Source organism: Physella acuta, unplaced genomic scaffold (genome assembly GCF_028476545.2).
Source record: "Physella acuta isolate Inbredline_101_S28 unplaced genomic scaffold, ASM2847654v3 ptg000350l, whole genome shotgun sequence".
Classification (NCBI taxonomy): Eukaryota; Metazoa; Mollusca; class Gastropoda; family Physidae; genus Physella; species Physella acuta.
The window spans coordinates 496,819-518,409 of record NW_026731869.1 but is presented as its reverse complement, the minus strand read 5'-3'; the positions used below and the strand labels follow the sequence as shown (position 1 = coordinate 518,409).

Here is a 21,591-nt window from a genome sequence, read left to right as displayed (position 1 = left end):
AGCTTTCTTTGTTTTAAAATGTGAACGCAAAACATATATTTCATTAAAAATAAAGTGGGAGTGATCTCCCCTAAACCCTCTCGTATATTCTTATATAATACTATGGGGGATGGCAACTCGGGATATAGACATGCTTTTAAATCAATTTTTAAATACTTAGTTTAAAAAAAAATAGAATCAAATCGCGTAGAAAAAAAGAATTGCACACCTAGTGAACTGCATGCAATGCAGGCAAAATAGTGCGGAACATTAGTACTTTATAAATTCATTTGCGTTTTTTTTTTTAGAAATAGCGCAAAAAACTACTTCTGGTCAACGAAAATGACTCAAAATTTGACAGAAGGCAAAGAATTAGATCTTTTACTTAGATGTAAAATTTTATTAATCTATCAGAAACAGTACTCAAGTCATAGGCTTTTGAAAAATTGAAAGTAGAATGTTCTACCGGAAATCGCTGAAAGGTTGAAACAAAACTACACATTTGATGATGTTATACGCATATATGAAAATTCATCAACTTAATTGTAACAATACTCAAGTTATTGTGTTCACAGACACACAGACACACACAGACACACAGACACATACATACACACAAACAAACACACACTCACTCACTCACACGCACACACACACACACACACACAACCATACAGACAAGATTGCAAAATTAAGTTTTTCTGACTCAGGATGGGCTAAAACGTCGATATTTGTGAAAATCTCGATTTCGTTAATTTTTTTGCATGAATACAATACTTCCTATATATTCCGTAAACGAGAAAGTAAAATAAAAAACGTCATTTGTTTTAATTACGAAAAATAAAAACCAACGCATTGTTTAGGATGTTGTGTTTGTGTGTGTGTGTGTGTGTGCTCCAGTATGCGACTTCGTGATCTCAACATTCATGAAAACTTAGTCATCCTCGTTAAGTAAACATTTATTGGATCACGGGTTTAACACGAGCTTCAACTTTAAAATCTCAACTTGATAACAACTTTCTAGAAAAATTTGTTCGAGGATATAACTTTGCCACTTCAAAATGTATCCTAGGGAAAAGAGACTACTTATAGCTGACCAAAACAGAAATAGATATAACTTGTTGAATATACAAGGGGAGTCCCCGTTCGTTGTTTTTATAGTATTTAAAAGCTGCTCACCTTCCGTGTAGAGATCACAATCAGTCTAGATCTAGTAAAAATAACATAAAACAATAACTTACTGCTTCCAGTTAGGCTATTTAAAACAAGCTGTTCCACTATGAAAATCGACACGATAAAGCAATTTTAGACGTGCTGTTTAAACACTCATTTCATCAAGTCGATACTCATTGACATCGATATTGGTCTGCTGTAGTAAGTTCAGTCTTCCTATATCGTTACTGGTCACTTCGTATTGATACAGTGGCAATCATTGTGTTCGCTATTTAATTCTGCATATTCTCTCTCTCTCTCTCTCTCTCTCTCTCTCTCTCTCTCTCTCTCTCTCTCTCTATCTATCTCTCTCTCTCTCTCTCTCTCTCTCTCTCTCTATATATATATATATATATATATATTTAAATATATATATATATATATATATATATATATACATATATATATATATATAAATATATTAAATATATATATCTATATATATCTATCTCTCTCTCTCTCTCTCTCTCTCTCTCTCTCTCTCTCTCTCTCTCTCTCTCTATATATATATATATATATATATATATATATATATATATATATATATATATATATATTTATTTATTTATTTAAACTTTATAAATAATATTTATTTTCCTTTTATTAGTAGCCAAGAGTGTTGATGCATCCTTGAATATAATTATTTATAATCATTTTTCGCATAATATTATAACATTTCTGTACAGCAAATGCTTATAGGATTGCTTAGTCTGATTCTGGCAAATATAATTTTTTAGCTTGTAATTTGCACATGTTACGATTTGAACTTGATTTAATTTGTTAGCCTCAAATGAGATGTCATCTTCTACGGTAATGCCGATGATAATGCTAACGCTGGTTAAGTTCAGCCTTGGAGCATATATACCGACGGAGTTTCAATCGGACTGGCCAGTTGGTGACCCAAGGCGATGCCAAGAGCAGTCACGGTCTAGTCAATTTAAAGCTGATCGTTTTGAGGTACATATAGCTTTTTGTTCCGCCTACCTGATTTTGATATAGGCTATACCTAATATTCTAACTAGTACCTTAAATGTATTATTGGAAGCACGTATAGAATTAAAAAATATATTTTTTAGACAAAAGTGGTGTAGAAGTTAGCGGACTGTCGCTTTTTGCGACTACGTGTGAGAACAGGAGTTGGGGGGGGGGGGGGGGCTAAAATAGTTACTAGGCACGATTTTGTTCGATGGTGTACTTTACATCTCGTATGTTTAATATGTGTCTTAATACATATTGACTTTTTTTATTTGAATTTGTTGTTTTATCAAAACAAACAAAAAATCAGATTCAACGTCGAATCAACAAATGTATACATGTCGTGTACGATATCGGGCTTTCAGATGTCGGCCAATTGGTTGTCGGTCTTTTGGTTGTCGGCATCATGGTCAGTCGGCCTTAGAGCTTCGCAGCCATTTTTCCGTTTCGGTCTTTTGTTCGGGTCCCCTCTAAAACCACCCCTTAAAATATGCATAGTCGCGATTCAAGGCGCGAGATAATATCAAGTAACATTGGCGTCACTAGGTCTATCAGAAACAGTACTCAAGTCATAGGCTTTTGATTAAACCGAAAGTAGAATAAATTCTACTTCCGGTAACCGGAAATCTCTGAAAAGTTGAAAAACATCTACACATCTGATATAATACTTATATATGAAATTTCATCAACCTAGCTGTAGCGGTACTCAAGTTATCGTGTTCACAGACAACACACAGACAATTACAGACACACACGCACACACACACATATATACACACACAGACATACGGACAAAATTGCAAAATAACACGTCTCGATATCGTTTTTCTTTGCACGATTACAATACTTCCTCTAAAATTCTTCATATACGAGAAAGTAAAATGCAACGTTTTCATAGTAAATTTTTAGTCACCCTAACCTGGGCTATGATTGACAAAGCAGTTATTGAAAATAAAATATTCAACTAAAATTTATTTTCTCGGCAAATTTTGCTGTTGATGCCATCCCAGAGGCGTATCCAGGTTTTCGTTGTAGGGGGAGCGAAAAGAGCAAACAAAGGCGCCAAATATTTAACACGTTCTATATACGTGTATTATATATATATATATATATATATATATATATATATATATATATATATATATATATATATATATATATATATATATATAATTAAGCTGTATGTCGTTACTTCGCTATGATGTAAAATAAATTGAAAGTAGCACTCTGGAGAAATAAGAAAAAACACAATGTAGGCCGACAAAACAAAAATTGTATCAATCTAAAGAAAAACAAAATATATGTACACACACTACAACCAAAAACAATGAACGTAACACAATCTGTTTTGTAATTCTTGTTAAAAAAATTTCTTACATAATAATTCCTGGGAAATTATTTAAAACAAGTGAAAAAGGGGAAATAATCACTCTCTTAATATAAATATGTATATATCTACACATTTAATTATAAATGTCAAAACAAATAAATAATTATTTTAGATTATAATGAAATTGTTTCACACTATTCGTGTTTACAAAATTTTGTTGTCTATAATCAGAATTTAATATATCGTCATCATAAATGCTAAAGTATTACAGCATAAGGAAAGTTTTTTAAAATCAGAGTTGGTATAAAACCACGCTTTTCGAATATTAGAAAAACATAAGGAATAACAGCCTACGTTTAACCAAACATCGGTCTTTTAGTTCAGATCATATATTTTAGTTAACTACTTCTTCTTTGTGTTCTTTAAAGAATAATTTTTTAACATAGTGATAGGTATGAGTTAGATCACTGTATTGATCACACAACTTTTTACTGGTAATTGCAAAAACAATATTCACAGAGTTTTACGTTTAAAAAGCTAATTTTCTGGCGGCATGGTACTTTGGTACATCATTACCCGTTTTTCTACATGTACTTAACAGATCAGTTCGGGTTGGGTTGGGGGAGGGGGGGGGGGGGTGGGTTCAACTTCATTCACCACTGTCCGTTCACTTTTGGTCAATTATCCAACCCGGTGTATACCTAGGTGTGACATTAATGTCGCTCTACACAATTGTGGTGGTGTGTGTGGGGGGGGGGGGGGGGGGGATAACCAACTCAGAGTGAACATGGCGTCAGTTTTTAGATGACTGTTCTAAGCATACATTTATATTACACAAATATATATTACACAAATATATATTACAGAAATAGATTTAAATAAGTAGCAGTGGTATTATGACAATATTTTTTTTACAGAGGGGTCCATGGGGGAGGGGGGTTGTAACTATTTCATATAATTTGTAATCGTAATCACTATCGCCCACACTGTAAAAATACCACTACTTCATCGTGATGACGTCAAAATTTCCCCACCACTACGCAGTTTGCTCATAAGTAAATTTAAATAGAGGTGCCACATCAGTTGTATTTGTTCATGTATTGTAATTTTTTAAAAATTAATCACACGATTCAAACTGTATATATAAAGTAATTGTGTGTGAAGTTTTATGTATAACAATTTTTAATTCAATTATTCGTAAGCAAATACATTATACAGTTGCCTTAAACTTAACACCTCTCTTGCCAAGTGGTACTACCGTAGAGGTTTTTTAAACATTGCAATGCATCGTAATGGTTATTTTTAGAATGGCAAACTGATGCAGCTGTTAATACGTGTTGTAAACGTAGACACTACTAAACTAGTACAATAATGCTTAATTGCTGCATGAAAAGAAATCTTGTGATTTACATAGATGTGCCGACCAAAAATTTGTTAACAAATATCATTGTTTAAAACTTTGAGTTTAAAAAGTTTCCAAAAAGGCGCCACTTTGCTGAAAATGGCCAGAGGGGGAGCGGCCGCTCCCCCTGCTCCCCCCCTGCGTACGCTACTGTGCCATCCCCCCTCCCAGGTGATAGCTTTATAGTGTGTAAAGGTAATAGTAACGATATTAATCTACAGTCGGTTATTAATACAGCTGGATGAAGCGTTGTTTTCTCTATAGTTAGCAGGTTTGTATGTAATATACTTTTTAGCTCTTATTAATCATTCATTGAACTGACAAAAAGTAATTTCTTCTATATATTTGCAATTATTCGTCTAGGTTTCACCCCCTAAATGGTGTTACCCGGTGTGGTCAGCACCCCCGCCTCCTCCATTTAATAATATCACGCACACCGACAATCACATGGCGATTTTTTTCTGAATAAAAGTCGTCGAAGAATTTGCAATCTATTGTAAAAAATCTTAAGTAAACTGGTTTTAAAATGTTAACTTTATTCCAGGTACTGCCTGGCATAGGCTGGGACAATCTCCGGAACCTGGAGGCAGGGATGGTCGTGACCTACAACTTCAGCAAGTGTAAAGGCACGGACGACGGTCAGTTTCTCATCCCCGATGACGTCTTCACTGTCCCTATCAAGGTAGATCTAGAGATTTGTTGCACTTTTACTACACCGTCCCTATTAAGGTAGAGCTAGAGATTTGTTACACTTTTACTACACCGTACGTATCAAGGTAGATCAGAGATTTGTTACACTTTTACTACATCGTCCCTATCAAGGTAGACCAGAGATTTGTTACACTTTTACTACAAAGTCGCTATTTAGGTAGATCAGAGATTTTTTACACTTTTACTACACCGTGCCTATTTAGGTAGATCAGAGATTTGTTACACTTTTACTACACCGTGCCTATTTAGGTAGATCAGAGATTTGTTACACTTTTACTACAACGTCCCGATCAAGGTAGTTCAGAGATTTGTTACACCTTTACTACACAGTCCCTATCAAGGTTTTCATGAAGTTTTACTTTTTAATTTACCCTGCAATAAAAAATCATATCCAATTATAAATGTAATAATTAATGAAATGGGCCGTCAATTCATCAAGCCACATTTGATGCATTAAGAGTAGGCCTACAGGGTGTGGACGGATGGGGGGGGGGGGGGTGAAGTCGTTTTCTTTTACCTTTGAGGATTTATATTAGTATATTACTATATTACTATATATTATTATATTACCTATTCACCGTGTGCTGATATGTGAAGCGATACTAGTGCACCGGCTTACCTAGCAGCGGCTTAACGTCAGCAATTTTTTTATTATGGACAACCATGTCAGGTAGAGGTTCTAACGCTACTCCCAACACCCCCCCCTCACACATACAGAGCCTACACTTTGTATATTTACATTTGTAATTCTCCCTTAACAACCCCTTACTCCACGGCTACATTTTAAATTTGGTTACAGTACAGTAGAGTGGAGACGTTCGCTGAGATCATCGACAGCTGGCACTCCTCCAAGTCTCTGACCTCCAACACCGTCAACATCCATGCCGGGTTCAGCTTTGGCGGGGTCTTGGTCAGTGGCAAGTTCTCCTACGAGCATGAGAACATCAAGTCCACCCAGATAGAGGACAAGGCGGTCACCGTCAGGGTGCAACTCAGATACCACAGGTTTGGGGGAGGTTTTTTTTAAAATTATTTTAAATTTGGGTAGGAATTTTAAAATTATAATCTTGATTTTTATTGAGGGGCGGCGTATAAATACTGTCAGTCGTTTTTGTACCCGACTATAATCGTCAAAAAAATGTGACCTCTGCTAAAAAAAAACATCACACTCTATGCGCCATATTTGTTAACCTTTATTACACGCTTTTATTTAACTTGCTTCCTCTGTCTGTCGAAAGTCTGTCTGTCTAGATCGAAACTTCCGAGCAAAATTAAGGGGAACTTCTAACTGACAGATTTATTTCAAAGTTGGCACGTGGGTCAAGACATGAAGACAATGAAATTAAATTTGACTTAATGGGATGCCTAATTATTTTTTTGTTATCCAACTATTCCGCACTATTTTACGTGAATTATATGTTCATTAAGTGCGCAATTGTTTTTAGTCATGCAACTCTATTGCATTAATATATCTAAAGTACTGAATTTTTTTTTTACATAAAAACGTTTTAATAACAAGCTTTTATGTAATAATGCACTAAAAGTAGAAAATAAATGAATTTCTTTAAATATACACTACTATTTAAATAACTATTAAGTAAAGCGTGGGTCACTTCCTAAATATTAGTAAAGGTATCCAATAGATAATAAACTGACCCACGCTTTTATTGGGTGTTAGTTTAATTTCTACGAAAAGATTAACCGAGTAGTCTTTCTTTGCAAGAGAAAGAAAGGAATAATAATTTAATCAATCTTTGTTGGTCGGTTAGGCCGAATGGTAGAGCGTTTGACTACCTACCAGAAGTATTCTACTTCGGATCTCGGGTTCGAGTCTGTAGGATATTCTTGAGTCTACCCAGCACTGATGGGTTGAGTATCAGAAACAGGATAGAAAATATAATGCCGCTGTGCATCATATGAATTATAACAAGGTAAAAAAAACAACAGGTGTACTTATCTTCATCTGACATATGGACTGCTAAGTTCAAAATAGTAACTTTACTTATTTGATTGTCAGCTCGATTGATTTAGCAGAAAGCATAACCCTAACCCTAACCCTAACGCTAACCGTCACAGTCACAGTCACAGTCACAGTCACAGTCACAATCACAGTCACAGCCACAATCACAATCACAATCACAATCACAATCACAATCATAATCACAATCACAACCACAACCACAATCACAACCACAACCACAACCACAACCACAACCACAACCACAACCACAACCACAATTTTTAATTATATAATCTCTGTCATATACATTGCAATAGGTACGAAGTCAAGCTACAACCAGATCCTATACTGAGTCCACAGTTCAAAAGCCGGCTGTTAAACATCGCAACTTATCTGGAGTTAAATCAAACCCAACAGGCCAGATACGAAGGACAACTCTTGGTTCGAGATTTTGGTAAACAATAAACCGGGAGTGATCTCCACTAAACTTTCTAGAATACTCTTATATAAAACAACAGGGAATGGGAACTCGGGATATAGACATGATTTTTAATCCATTTCAAATACTTAAACTTTTTAAAATAGAATAAAATCTCGAAGAAAAAAGAATTGCACACCAAGTGAACGCCAAATAAAATGTGCTTAATAGTGCGCAATATTATTAGTACTTTATAAATTTACATTCGTTTTTTGAGAAATCGGGAATAGCGTAAATTACTACTTCCGGTCAACGGAAATTACTTAAAATTTGACAGAAGGTAGAGAATTAGATCTTTTACTTACATGTAAAATTTCATTTATCTATGTGAAACAGAACTCAAGTTATAGGCTTTTGAAAAATTCAAAGTAAAAAAAAGTACCACTTCCGGTTACCGGAAATCGCTCAAAAGTTGACCCCTATGTAAGATTTTTATATAATACTTATGTATGAAATTTCATCAATCTAGCTGTTTCGTGTTTACACACACACACAGGGAGCCCTAAAACGTCGAGATTTGCACAAATCTCGATTTTTACTTTCTCGTATATACGAAGTATAGAGAAAGTCTTGTAATCGTGCAAAAAAAAAAAATCGAGATTTTTACAAATCTCGACGTTTTACACCACACTGATACGGAAAAACATAATTTTGCAATCTTGTCCATATGTCTGTGTGTCTGTCTGTGTGTCTGTCGGATACACTTTGGAGTGCGGTTTCACACATTATTATCAACATATCAAGACCAAATAGTTTTTTTTATAATTAAAAATATACAATTAAATATTCTGTTTTTATAATAATGTAAGTCTACCAACATAATTATGCTAATTATTTTCATGATTGGGTTAATGTACCTGTACCACCAAAACTATCCTTATGCACCACTATAATAAAAATTATGTGAATGAACTATCCTAATTGCCTTGATTTGGACGTGGTGGCCTAACGGTAGAACGCCTATGGGTACCTGACTCAAGTTAAAGAAGGTATAGGTGTTTAGTACACACTATCCCTTCAAATGCCGAGGTTACAAAAACACGTGGACTCTACTTTACCTGCATCATGGACCGTCAGATTGAAATATTTTTTATTTTATTTTACTACCATTATTATCGTAAATGACCACAATAAATATGCTAATGTACCCCCAGGGACTCACGTGATCACCAGTGTCACGGCCGGGGCTGGCCTGGTCAAGGACGATTTTATCAGCCGACACTACGCCTCCTCTGAGAGTACTAGCAAAACGTCCATTCTCGTGTCTGCCAGTGCTTCCTACCGTCAACTGTTCAAGTTTAGCGCCGCCTATGGGTAAGTAACGCTTCCTGCTAAAAAAAAAAATTGAAAATCAAATTAATCAAATATGAATTATTAATGGCTAATAAGCAAACTTGGAAGCTACTAGAGCGGCTTAGACAATGTTACTTTTTACTGCATAAAAACGCATATTATGGTGAAGCTATTTATTTTCTGAAACAAAACAGAAATGCACACGTTAACATTGTGATCAAGTATATCTAATAAAAATGTGTAATGAAATTAGTAAAATAAGCATATTTTAAAAATTATCATTTAATAAGCAAGTAATAATTGGATGTTCGTTAATTTATTTAAATCATGTTAAATAAAATATGTCTGGTTTTTGAAAAGGCGTATATTATATCATGTCTATTACCTTTTATTATCAAAGACACATCAGCCAACAGACAGACACCAGCGCTTACCTAGACCAGCTCACTCACTCTTTCATTCACACGTTCGGTGGACCGAACTTCCGGTCAAACATGACCGTGGACGAGTGGGCCCTGGAAGTGGACAACAACCTGGTCCCCATGGACAGGACGGGAGACCCTCTGTATTTCTTTATCACAACACAGACGCTACCAGAGTTACCGCGCTTTACAGTTGCTGAAGTTGAAAACGTTAGAAATTCTTAAATGCATTTCTATTTCGATCGATCTCATGCATTTTGTTTACATAATAATGCTAACAAGAGATAACTAAACTTTGAAAAAGAGAAGTATATTTTATACTCTGTTTTGTATACTGCCTACACAATTTCCCATTTTTTACATTAAATACCAATATATCACAGCTGGTAAAGGAGTCGATCGAGACGTACTATGAGATGAACACCATACGAGGCTGTACAAAACTCGATGCTCCAAACTTTAGTTTCTCTGCTAACTTTGACGACGGCTCGTGCCATTCACAGGCTGCTAACCTTACGTTTGGAGGTACGTGTCTGCAGTTGTGATTTAATTATATTGATAAATATAAACATATATCGATGCATATACATCTTTTATATATATATATATATATATATATATATATATATATATATATATATATATATATATATATATATATATATATATATATATATATATATATATATACTAGCCGTCCCGCCCAGGCAGCAGCACTGGCCTCTGTGAATAAACTATCAGTAAAGGATCATGACATGTGTGTATAGTAATCAGCATATACCCGGCATTTCCCACCCTAACCTCAACCAACCAAACCCAAAACACAAAAACTCTCTAAAATAACATAAACGCCAACACAAATACAAACACAAACGATAACACAAGCACAAACGCAAACACTAACCCAACAACAAACCCAAAGAAAACAAACACAAACGCAAAAAAAAAGCAAACGAAAACAAACCAAAATCCAAACGCAAAGACAAACCCAATCACAAACGCAAGCCCAAACACAAAGAAAACACCAAATCGCACAATGCTTGGGCGACGGCGGAACCGCCTGTTTCAACTTAGTAAACGACTAGTCTTTTTCACTCACTTAAACAAACGTAGGCGCCAAAGCGAACATGGGAAGGCCCAAGATTTGATTCAGTTAAAGACTATAATACCCCAAGCTTATCCGCAAACGGAAAGATAGAAGTAAACATAGAGGACATTAAGGTGCGCTTTGTAAACTGTCATTGATTACAAATAATATTTAGTAAACAGTACGTTCAGCGTATAAATTAAATAAAAGGTAGTATTTAAAATATCTGTGTTTTACTTACCACATCGCACTTGATCAACCCACGCTAATTATGTAATTATTTTTCCCCCAACACCAAAACAAAGTAATAAAAAGTAAACCCCCCTCCCCCCCCCCCGATGTAATGTTTTTTTTACAGGGAAGTAATTCTTTTTTCCTAATTTATCAAGGGACGTAATGAGTGCTAAAGGACTAAATGAAACCAATTTTTAGAAACAATTAGAATTTGTGTAAAGGGTGATACATTTTCTTAATTTTGTTTAATACACATGCTGTTAATTAACACTATAAGTTTGGAAAATGAAATTTGTTTTGTAACACCTTTAATATTAAGTTTTTTAATCAATAATTTTGACAATGTGCACTTTAGATATATCACTCTATGGCAATCAAGTCTATTTTTTTTATTATATACTTCTGTAATCATGGGTCCGTCCGCTGTCCGCCACATACATTACATAATTAAACTTATATATATATATATATATATATATATATATATATACATATATATATATACATATATATATATATATATATATATATATATATATATATATATATATATATATATATATATATATATATATATATATTCTATGCAGGTGCTTATCAGACCTGTGAGGTCTCAGGTAGTTTCCTAAATATGAACCCATGTGACGGCCTTAGTCAAGTTAACCCAAGGGCTGGGGGTTACGCTTGTCCACCCTCGTACTCGCCAGTGCTGCTCCTTACTGTCGCCGGATCGCCAAATGTGGAGTCGAATCGTTTTTGTCAACGGTGCGCATTTATTTAAAATACTGAATTAGTTTTGTTGAGTGCAGATGAGGATTGATAGCTAGATAAAGCGATCCGTAAAGGAGAGAAAAATCCTAAATTAAACACCTGCTGTTTTCTAATTCATTCTAGGATCTACAAAAGTTGGTAAATATAGTGTTTAATAGTATTGATATACAACTTCAAAATTAATTAAACGATTTGCAACTTAAATTTTGAACAAACGACATTTGAAACCGGAAGCTTTTATCACAACGATTCCTTTGCTGAATTCCATGTGTCTTTTGCCCTAAAGGGAAAAGATGATGTTTTCTTCTTCTTCTTCTTCGTTCTTAATTTTAGTGTTGGAAGGGATCCTCTTCCAACACAATTAAGGATACGTGTCAACTGGTTATGCGCCGATTTCAGCCTGCTGTTCTTTTTGAACAGCAGGCTGATTTTTTCTGAGTAGTTTGATTTTTAAGAAATATGTACTACTAGTTTACTAGTAATCATAAGTGTTATTTAAACTTGCAGGAGCGTATACAACTAAAATAACCGAGAAAAAAGTATTAAGTCGCGCGACCACGAAATCCTAGGTAACCGAAACTAACTACGTTTTTTAATCATTACTACCAAAAAAAAAATCGGTTTGTTGGTAAAATTTACTTTGTTTTTTCTATTTCCAACCCAACTGTATAAAGTCGTTCTTCATGTTTTGACAATTGCATTGTGTTTGCTACCAGCTGTAAGCATCATCATCAGTGTTGCCACACCGAGCAGTTCGTCTCGTCCTCCACCTACTCCAGCTACTGGTGTGCGGCTACAGGCCCAGTTGAGAGAGACTCGGGCTATCTGTTTGGTGGTTTTTACACGGGCGGCGGCAAAAACCCCATCACGGATACGGTGGTAAGTGGGGCTGGTGATTTTCATGACGGTGTTGTTTTTTTTTTGGAGTGGTCATCACAGAATGAAAGTTGTCAGTTATTTGTCGGCGTGTTCTATTATGGGAGTAGTTAGTTCTTTCGGGACGAGGTCATCATTATTTGTCTGGGGGCGTGGTCATCACATTATGGGGGTAGTTAGTTCCCTGGGGACGTGGTGATCACATTATAGGAATAATAAGTTCTCTGTAGGCGTGGCTATCACACTATGAAAGTAGTTAGTTATCCGGGGGCGTGGTCATTACAGTATGGGAGTAGTTGTTTGTCTGGGGGGCGTGGTCATCATTTATGGGAGTAGTTAGTTTTCTGCGGGCGTGGTCATCACATTATGGAAGTAGTTTGTTCTCTGGGGGCGTGATTATCACACTATGGGATTAATTAGTTCTATGGGGGCGTGGTCATCACACCGTGGTTGTAGTGTGGCATGTGAACCACCATGTCGAAATAAAAAAAAAATATTAAAATATGTCTTAATATTATCTGGGGGTTTTCTAGTTGCTTCTACTCTCTCTTATACTTTCAGGGTTGTCCCTAGGCTTTTATTCTCTATACTCTCTTATATTTTCAGGGCTGCCCCACTGGCTTCTACCCACTCCACATACTACGAGACACCACACTGTGTCTCAGCGATGACTACGAAACTGAGATGCAGTTCTCTGTTCCGTTTGGTGGTTTCTTCACTTGCCGCTCAGGTGGGACAATAGTGGAATTTTTCTCACTTGATTAGGAGGGAAATTCATGGGTTATTTCTCCTTATCTATCGCCAGTGGGAAATCCGAAGCGAAAACGTACTCTTATAAAAAAAATTTCCTTGATGTGATTGCAAATATCTCCATTTAGGGTCTAATAGTGTTTACGTGCGTGATATAGATAAACACACTACGTTTTTAGTCTAAAACTAGAATGACTATGTAGTTTAATAACTAGATTTAGGTTTATGATATAAAGTTTTAAAGTCTAGGAGTATATTCCTGTACACATATAGTTGTAGTTTTATAATAGTATTATAATAATATTATTACAAGTATTCAAATAAAAGGTAAGTGAGAGACAAATATGTCAATCCATTCTACTTATAATTCTTGTTATTTTATGTTGTTTTCATTAAAAACCTATGGAAATCTAGCGAAGACTTATAGATGTTACCGGCAAAGGGTAAACCGGCATTCAGTAGAATACCTAGTTAATGTGTACAATAACATAATGATATGATATGGGTTAGATCACTGTTTTGATCACACACCTATTTACTGATAATTTCAAGAACAATATTTACATAGTTTTACCTGTTTCAAAAGCTGTGATTCTGGCGGTATGGTACCTCATTACGCGTTTTCCCAATTTAATGTACTTAACAGATCAGTTCGGGGTGGGTTGGTGGGGGGGGGGGGTTAACTTCATTCACCACTGTCCAGCCACTTTAGGTGAATTATACTACCCAGCGCTTACCTAGGTGTGACATTAATGTCGCTCTATACAATTGTGGTGGTGAAGTGGGGAGGGGGAAATAACCAACTCAGGTTGAACATGGCGTCAGTTTTAGACAACTGTTCTAAACATACTTATACAATTATACAAATATACTGATTTAGAAATAAATTTAAATAAGTAACAGTGTTATTATTGGTATTATGACAGTAAACATGTTTTTGTAACTCCACTTAACCCCCCCCCCCCCCCACCTCACCTGCCTACGCCATTGCGGAAAAGATTTCCATGTTCCGAAATTTATTGCAGGAAATCCACTAGCACTTGGCATCTCTCCGCGTGGGGGTGCAAATCAGAGACAGCCCCCGCCGAACTCTCTGAAAGATTTCATTTTCCGACACAGAGGTTCAGAAGCATATCCACAAAAATGCCCCACCGGTTACAGCCAGCACTTGCTTACTGTTGAAGATGTAAGCCTCTTATGGTTGATCTCCACTCTCATTTACTTAGTATTTTTGGTTATATTTTAATTTTAATAGATTTTTAGAAACATTTATTTTAAGAAAAAAAAAACGCTCTTATAAACAACGACTTCTTATTGTAATGTAGATGATGCCCAAACAACAAATTCTTATTTTAATGAGATGAAGCACAACCAACGACTTCTTACTTTAAAGTAGATGAAGCACAACCAACGACTTCTTATTTTAAAGTAGATGAAGCACAAACAACGAATTCTTATTTTAATGTAGACGAGCCGGCCCGCGGCATAACATACGCCGCTATTTAGTTGTTTCTAATTTTCAATAATTCATAATTTGTAAATTCGGCAGTACTAACGCTGACACTGAAAATATTTCTTTAAAACACTATAAGTAGCTCGTTAAGGACCATAACCCCCCCCCCCTTCCTTCCCCCCCCCCCCCCGCCTCCCCCCCCCCCTACCTTTAAAATCGTTGGCTCTGCTTGTAAACATTTAGAGTGAACACAGCTCACTAAAACCATGTAGGGGTGGGGAGGTAGGGAGAGCGTTTGCAGCTTGTTTTCTAACGGCTCCCAGAAGAGAATTATATATATAGATAAAGCACAAGTAACATTTCGATGACCGTGCGTTAAATTGTATTTCATGATTTTTATTTCTAACAACGATAAACTCATAACAGTTGGATGCTGACTGTTCTGATAATGATCACATATCTACATTTCACTAGCTTATAATCTCGCATACACCTACGAGAAACCACGTTGTTGGTTTTGTTTTTTCGGCAATACGCAATCACAGTCGTATATATATATATATATATATATATATATATATATATATATATATATATATATATATATATATATATATATATATATATATATATATATATATATATATATATATATATATATATATATATATATATATATATATATATATATATATATATTAGCGTAATTTGCGAGGCTTACTCATTTTCCGTAGGTAAATGGCTATATGTGAGGTTGGCTAAATTTGATTTTGACCAGTGCATGCTTATTGAATACGTCGGAAACGTAGTTTGGTAGGTTGCAATTAGTTTGGTTGAGCACACGATGGATAACACGAATGTCTCGAAATCGGATTTGAATCCAGATTTGAGTCTGCATATCGTTCCAAACCAACCTGAAATACATGCCCTTATCATCTGTTTATGCTGAGGTCAAGAAACATCTACATTTTACATCATCTTCCATAATCCATATGAATCGTTAGGTCTGAAAGGAGAGCTCTACTTTTTTTACGATTTAGTTAAATGTCAAACTTATAGAAAATATGATTTTCTTTTACCAAGTAAAATTAAATTGTTCTTTTTACTTTCTCGTATACAGAGTATAAAGAAAGTATTGTAATCGAGCACACAAAATCACATGAAATTTGGACAGTTTTCACTGTTTTACTCCTCAGTACTTCAATATATACGGAGTATAGGGGACTTTCATCGGGCAAAAAAGTATAAATCTAGATTTATCAAAATTTTGGCGTTTGCAATTCCGTCCGTGTGTGTGTGTGTGTGTGTGTGTGTGTGTGTGTGTGTGTGTGTGTGTGTGTGTGTGTATGTATGTCTGTGAACACGATAACTTGAGTAGCATTACAGCTAGGTTGATGAAATTTCAAATTTCATATATAAGTATTATATCAAATTTGTAGTTCTGTATAAGCTTTTGAGCAATTTTCGGTAACCGGAAGTTGAACTTATTCTACTTTCAATGTTTCAGATAGACAAACGAAATTTTACATTTAACTAAAAGATCTACTTTTCTGTCTTCTCCACTTTTAAGCAATTTCTGTGTTCCGGAAGTAGTACTTTATGCTATTTTCGTTTTCATAAAAAACGCATATAAATTTATAAAGTACTAATGTTCCACACTATTATACACACTTGGTGCGCAATGCTGTTTTCTACGAGATTCTCTTCTATTTTAAAAAGTTTAAGTAATTAAAAATTGAGTAAAAATCATGTCTATATCCCGAGTTGCCATCCCCCAGTAGTCTTCTATATAGGTAAATTCAAGAAAGTGTAGGGGAGATCACTCCCGCTTTATTTTATTAACATTAAAGTTTATACTTGGTTTTCGCGTCCTACTGAATATTCATTTTTGAATAGGTGGCCTACACAACATGATTTTTTAAAAATTGAATTTTTTACAATATTGCTTTAGGGCTGCTCCGTTTACTACTGCATACAGACCGGTTATCTTGCTGGGCCTAACCTACCACCATTGAAGAGACCACCTTTTATGAAGAAACCACCAATCATTGTAGACAAAGAGAATGCATCTGTGTTGGACCCTGCTACACGGGTGAGTTACCTAATAGAGAGTCGACCCAGCATTACAGCAAGATGCTAAAAGAACAGTATTTACACACTTTCCGGTGCTGTTTTTTTACTTTCTCGTATACGAAGTATAGAGAGAGTATTGTAATCGTGCACTAAAAAAATCTCGATTTTTACAAATTTCGACCGACGTTTTACACCTCCATGAGTCAGAAAAAACATAGTTTTGCAATTTTCTGCTTAAGTCTCTGTGTGTGTATGTGTGTATGTGTGTGTATGTGTGTCTTTGAACACGATACCATGCGTATCCTTACAGCTAGGTTGATGAAATTTCATATGTAAATATTATATTGAATTTTAGTTCTGTTTTAACTTTTAAGCGATTTCCGGTAAACGGGAGAGGATTTTATTCTACTTTCAATTTTTCAAAAGCCTATAACTTGAGTTCTGTTTTAGATAGATAAATAAAATTTCACTTGTTAGTAAAAGATCTAATTCGATGCCTTCTGTCAAGTTTTGAGTTTATTTCCGTTGACCTAAAGTAGTAATTTACGCTATTTCCGATTTCTCAAAAAAAACGCATATAAATTTATTAAGTACTTATAATATTCCGCACTATTTTACACATATTGTTTGGCGTTTACTTGGTGAACAATTCTTTTTTTCTACGAGATTCTATTCTATTTTTAAAAAGTTGTAGTATTTAAAAATTGATTAAAAAGCATGTCTATATCGTAGTGTTGTATAAGAATATTCGAGAAAGTTTAGGGGAGATCACTCCTATTATTTATTTACTTTTGAATTACGGTTTTATGCAAATAAATATTAATTGAAAAGCAAGATTTTATACGAACTCTGCAGAATACATTGTCAAAATAGTTTATTATCCTCCATTAGTGAAATACTAAAGACGTACAGGCGATGAGATAAGTACATATAAATTCCAAGCGATACCGCACACTACCACATTAACGCCCAACTCCAAATTTGAAATAGTTCAAATTATTCAGTTTACGAAAAGCTCATGTGTACTTTATCCCATATCTGCTTCAAATTTTATTACCTAAATGTAATTTTGGGCTTGATTTTCTGAAACATAATTAAATATTAAAAGTCACCATATGATGTGTCATATTACCCGTTGACTCCAGCCTATTTTTCTTTCTGGACTTTATTCCATAGCCTTTTGTCCATCCCATATATAATACCATCTTATGCTACTCTATACCTCCAGCTTTGAAATCTTTTACATATGCGGTTATCGTTGAAATTTCGCTCTTAATTCTAGTACATACAATTTTATATCTCCCTCTGCATTAACTTCTGCAGCAAATAATTTTATCCTAACTTATCTAAAGAACTGGCTGTTAATGATTAACACGAGAAGTAAATACATCGAAACTGTTAAAATATCAACCAACACTCCTTTGAAAAATAAGCAACTATGACAATATACCGGAATTATAACTAAAAAGAAAGCAACACATATTAAAGATGGTCTTGAGTCCGTAGTGAGTAGCTGGGTCCGCCCTTAGAAGTAGCCTACCTGAAGTTAGCGAGTTTACATACATAGATGAACTCTACTTCATCTGGTCGTTAGGTCTGAAACGGTAACTTTACTCGGGAAAACTTCATGTTCTAAAATACATGTTGCAATTACTTTTTTCTCAGACTTGGACGAACGATGAGAAAGCCAAAGAGATCGAGAGGCCACTGGAACTGAATGAAACAGTTATCGTAGAGTCTTCCACTGTCTCACATCCTGCAAGTGTGACACCCGATGCCGGCACAATTTTAGCTGGTGAGAAATACAACTGCTACTTTTTCGATATATGCTAATATGCCAACTGTATAATTTTTTATTTTAAAGAGGGCATTAACCCACCCCCCGTCAATTACCCCCGAACTTTTCTTCCCCGCCATTACCCCCCAGGCGGTAAATACCCCCTGTCAATTACCCCCACGCAGTAGGACATTACCCCCCCCCCGGTTATAGTTTAATTGTTCAGCTACGGTTTGAGTTTGGGCTAGGTCTAGGTCTAGGTCTAGGTCTAGGTCTAGGTCTAGGTCTAGGTCTAGGTCTAGGTCTAGGTCTAGGTCTAGGTCTAGGTCTAGGTCTAGGTCTAGGTCTAGGTCTAGGTCTAGGTCTAGGTCTAGGTCTAGGTCTAGGTCTAGGTCTAGGTCTAGGTCTAGGTCTAGGTCTAGGTCTAGGTCTAGGTCTAGGTCTAGGTCTAGGTCTAGGTCTAGGTCTAGGTCTAGGTCTAGGTCTAGGTCTAGGTCTAGGGCTAGGGCTAGGGCTAGGGCTAGGGCTAGGGCTAGGGCTAGGGCTAGAGCTAGGGCTAGGGCTAGGTCTAGGGCTAGGGCTAGGGCTAGGGCTAGGTTTAAGGCTAGGTTTAAGGCTAGGTTTAAGGCTAGGTTTAAGGCTAGGGCTAGGGCTAGGGCTAGGGCTGTAGCCATTTACTATCTAACCCGACTTCTTAGATAAACTTTAAATTTTTTTTAATAGAATTAAAATTTAACAATTTTGAAAATGATGAGCGATTAAGTTTTTCTTAAATTGTATGTTTATTCATCTATAATTATAGGGCATTTTAATTGTTATAAAAATTAAGCTAGTGATTTATGCTCGTGTTTCTTGTGCGCTTTTCTATGGGCGTCATAAAAACGATATTTACTTTAAGTTGGTAGTGATCGACTAGAAAAGAACAAATTATGCATTTTTATGGACGTTTTTTAAACGATTTTGTATTCCCCAGGTGTTGTCTTTGGTGCGCTAGCTGCCTGTCTGCTGTTTGCCTTAATGCTGACTCTCCTTCTGTACAGACGTCATAACAGTAGCCGTGAAGGTCACTACAGGAGGCTGTCAGAACAATCAGAGAGCACAGTGACCTATGGCTCAAGCTAATACATTTTCTTATTAAACTAATTAATCACCGCGGTAATAGGGCTGGTAAGTAGGTCACCAACCAGTTCTATGGCTCATGCAAGTTTTATTGAGCAGTAGAAGTAGTTGGTGACCTACTTACCAGCCCTATAAGCATACGACACCAGTCACCACGAATCACAACGCGGAGAATGCAGCAGAAAAAATCACACGGAGTCAAATAACTAAATGTATAAGTTAAACTACTTTGTAAAAAATGCTGGAAACGAATATTGCTGTACAATGACATGCATTGTTGAAAATTAAAGCAACTGCTTTTTTTTTATTTTATATAACTTTTGTTATTATTTTAGCTTACGAGCTCATACGTATCCAATCATAATAAAGATCTAAACTTCGTTTAGTAAGCCACTTATGGTTCACTTCATGCGTACGGAGCAGCTTAGAAAATTGAAGTTTTAATACCATAGGATAGGTACATATTTTAGCTGAGTCAACTCGATGAACCCCTATCATCGGATGCTTCTACTTAGCAAAATTGTTTAGTAAACAAAGCCAAACAAACGTTCGAAGGACCACATTGTGTAGCGCTGAGTAAACTGGGTTATGTGGATCCCAAGACAAAGTGACACATTGATAAAGCCTTATCTCGTTAAAAAAATTGTGTATTAAGTTCAAGAATTTTTAAATATCATTTATATACCAAAAACTGTTTAAAATGTTCAAATAGTAAATACAGTTTTTAAAACGTAACAATAAATACGCGTATTTGGAAGAAAAATTAAATCTACCACTACATGCGTTTAACGCTAGATTAAAAAAACAAAAAAAAATCGTGAGTGATCTCCCCCTAAACTTTCTCGAATATTCTTATATAACACTTTTAATCCATTTTTAATTACTTGAATTATTTAAAATAGAATAGAATCTCGTAAAAAATATTACACACCAAGTGAACGCAAAAAAAAAAAAATGTATGATAAAGTTGCCTATCGGGACTTGTCGGGTCACGGAGCAGGTGTAGTAGAGTTCACCTGTTTCTATCTTGTCAGCATATGTAGTGATAGTGTGGTCAGACCCATGCTCAGCCGAAATAGGCCTTTTTAATAGACAAAAGTAACATAACTACTATTGATAAGCCCGGTTTTTTAACAAAATCATCTGAGTCTCTTAATTTTAAGTCTCTCAATCAGCGTGTGCATTTAATATGGTGTTGTGTTGACTAATAATGTATATAATTTGGTTATAATTTTTCTAATAGGTATTGATAGTCTATGTTATTTTAAATGTGTCGGATTTTAGCTATTTAGTTATTTCTTTGCATTGTCACTAATATCGTTCAACATGTCGTTTTGACAAATAACTTTTTTATAAAACATGTTTCTAAAACGAGTGTAACAATAAATATATAGGCCTATAATTCACGTGTAACGGGTAGGGCCTACCGACGGATAGTTTGATATAACTTATATATGAAATTTCATCAACATAGCTGTAACGGTACTCAAGTTATCGTGTTTACAGACGCAAACACATACACACACATACGCACACACACATACAGACATACACACACAGACACAGACATACGGACAAGATTGCAAAACTATGTTTTTCCGACTCATGGAGCCCTAAGACGTCGAGATTTGCAAAAATCTCGATTTTTCTTTCTTTGGACGATTACAATACTTCGTATACGAGAAAGTA

At 35.4% G+C, this 21,591-nt stretch overlaps 1 protein-coding gene across 1 annotated transcript; it reads left to right on the top strand.

Annotated features, from left to right (window-relative positions):
• Nucleotides 1-1,177: 1,177 nt before the first annotated feature.
• LOC131941150 (macrophage-expressed gene 1 protein-like) lies at nucleotides 1,178-19,905 on the top strand. The gene is made up of 15 exons (XM_059300160.1): nucleotides 1,178-1,353; nucleotides 1,976-2,148; nucleotides 5,443-5,580; nucleotides 6,409-6,614; nucleotides 7,887-8,023; nucleotides 9,202-9,361; nucleotides 9,741-9,972; nucleotides 10,146-10,287; nucleotides 11,674-11,848; nucleotides 12,571-12,733; nucleotides 13,337-13,460; nucleotides 14,506-14,666; nucleotides 16,885-17,025; nucleotides 18,672-18,801; nucleotides 19,757-19,905. The coding sequence occupies exons 2-15, from the start codon at nucleotides 1,987-1,989 to the stop codon at nucleotides 19,903-19,905; spliced, it is 2,220 nt and encodes a 739-aa protein (XP_059156143.1). The 5' UTR covers nucleotides 1,178-1,353; nucleotides 1,976-1,986.
• Nucleotides 19,906-21,591: the final 1,686 nt, after the last annotated feature.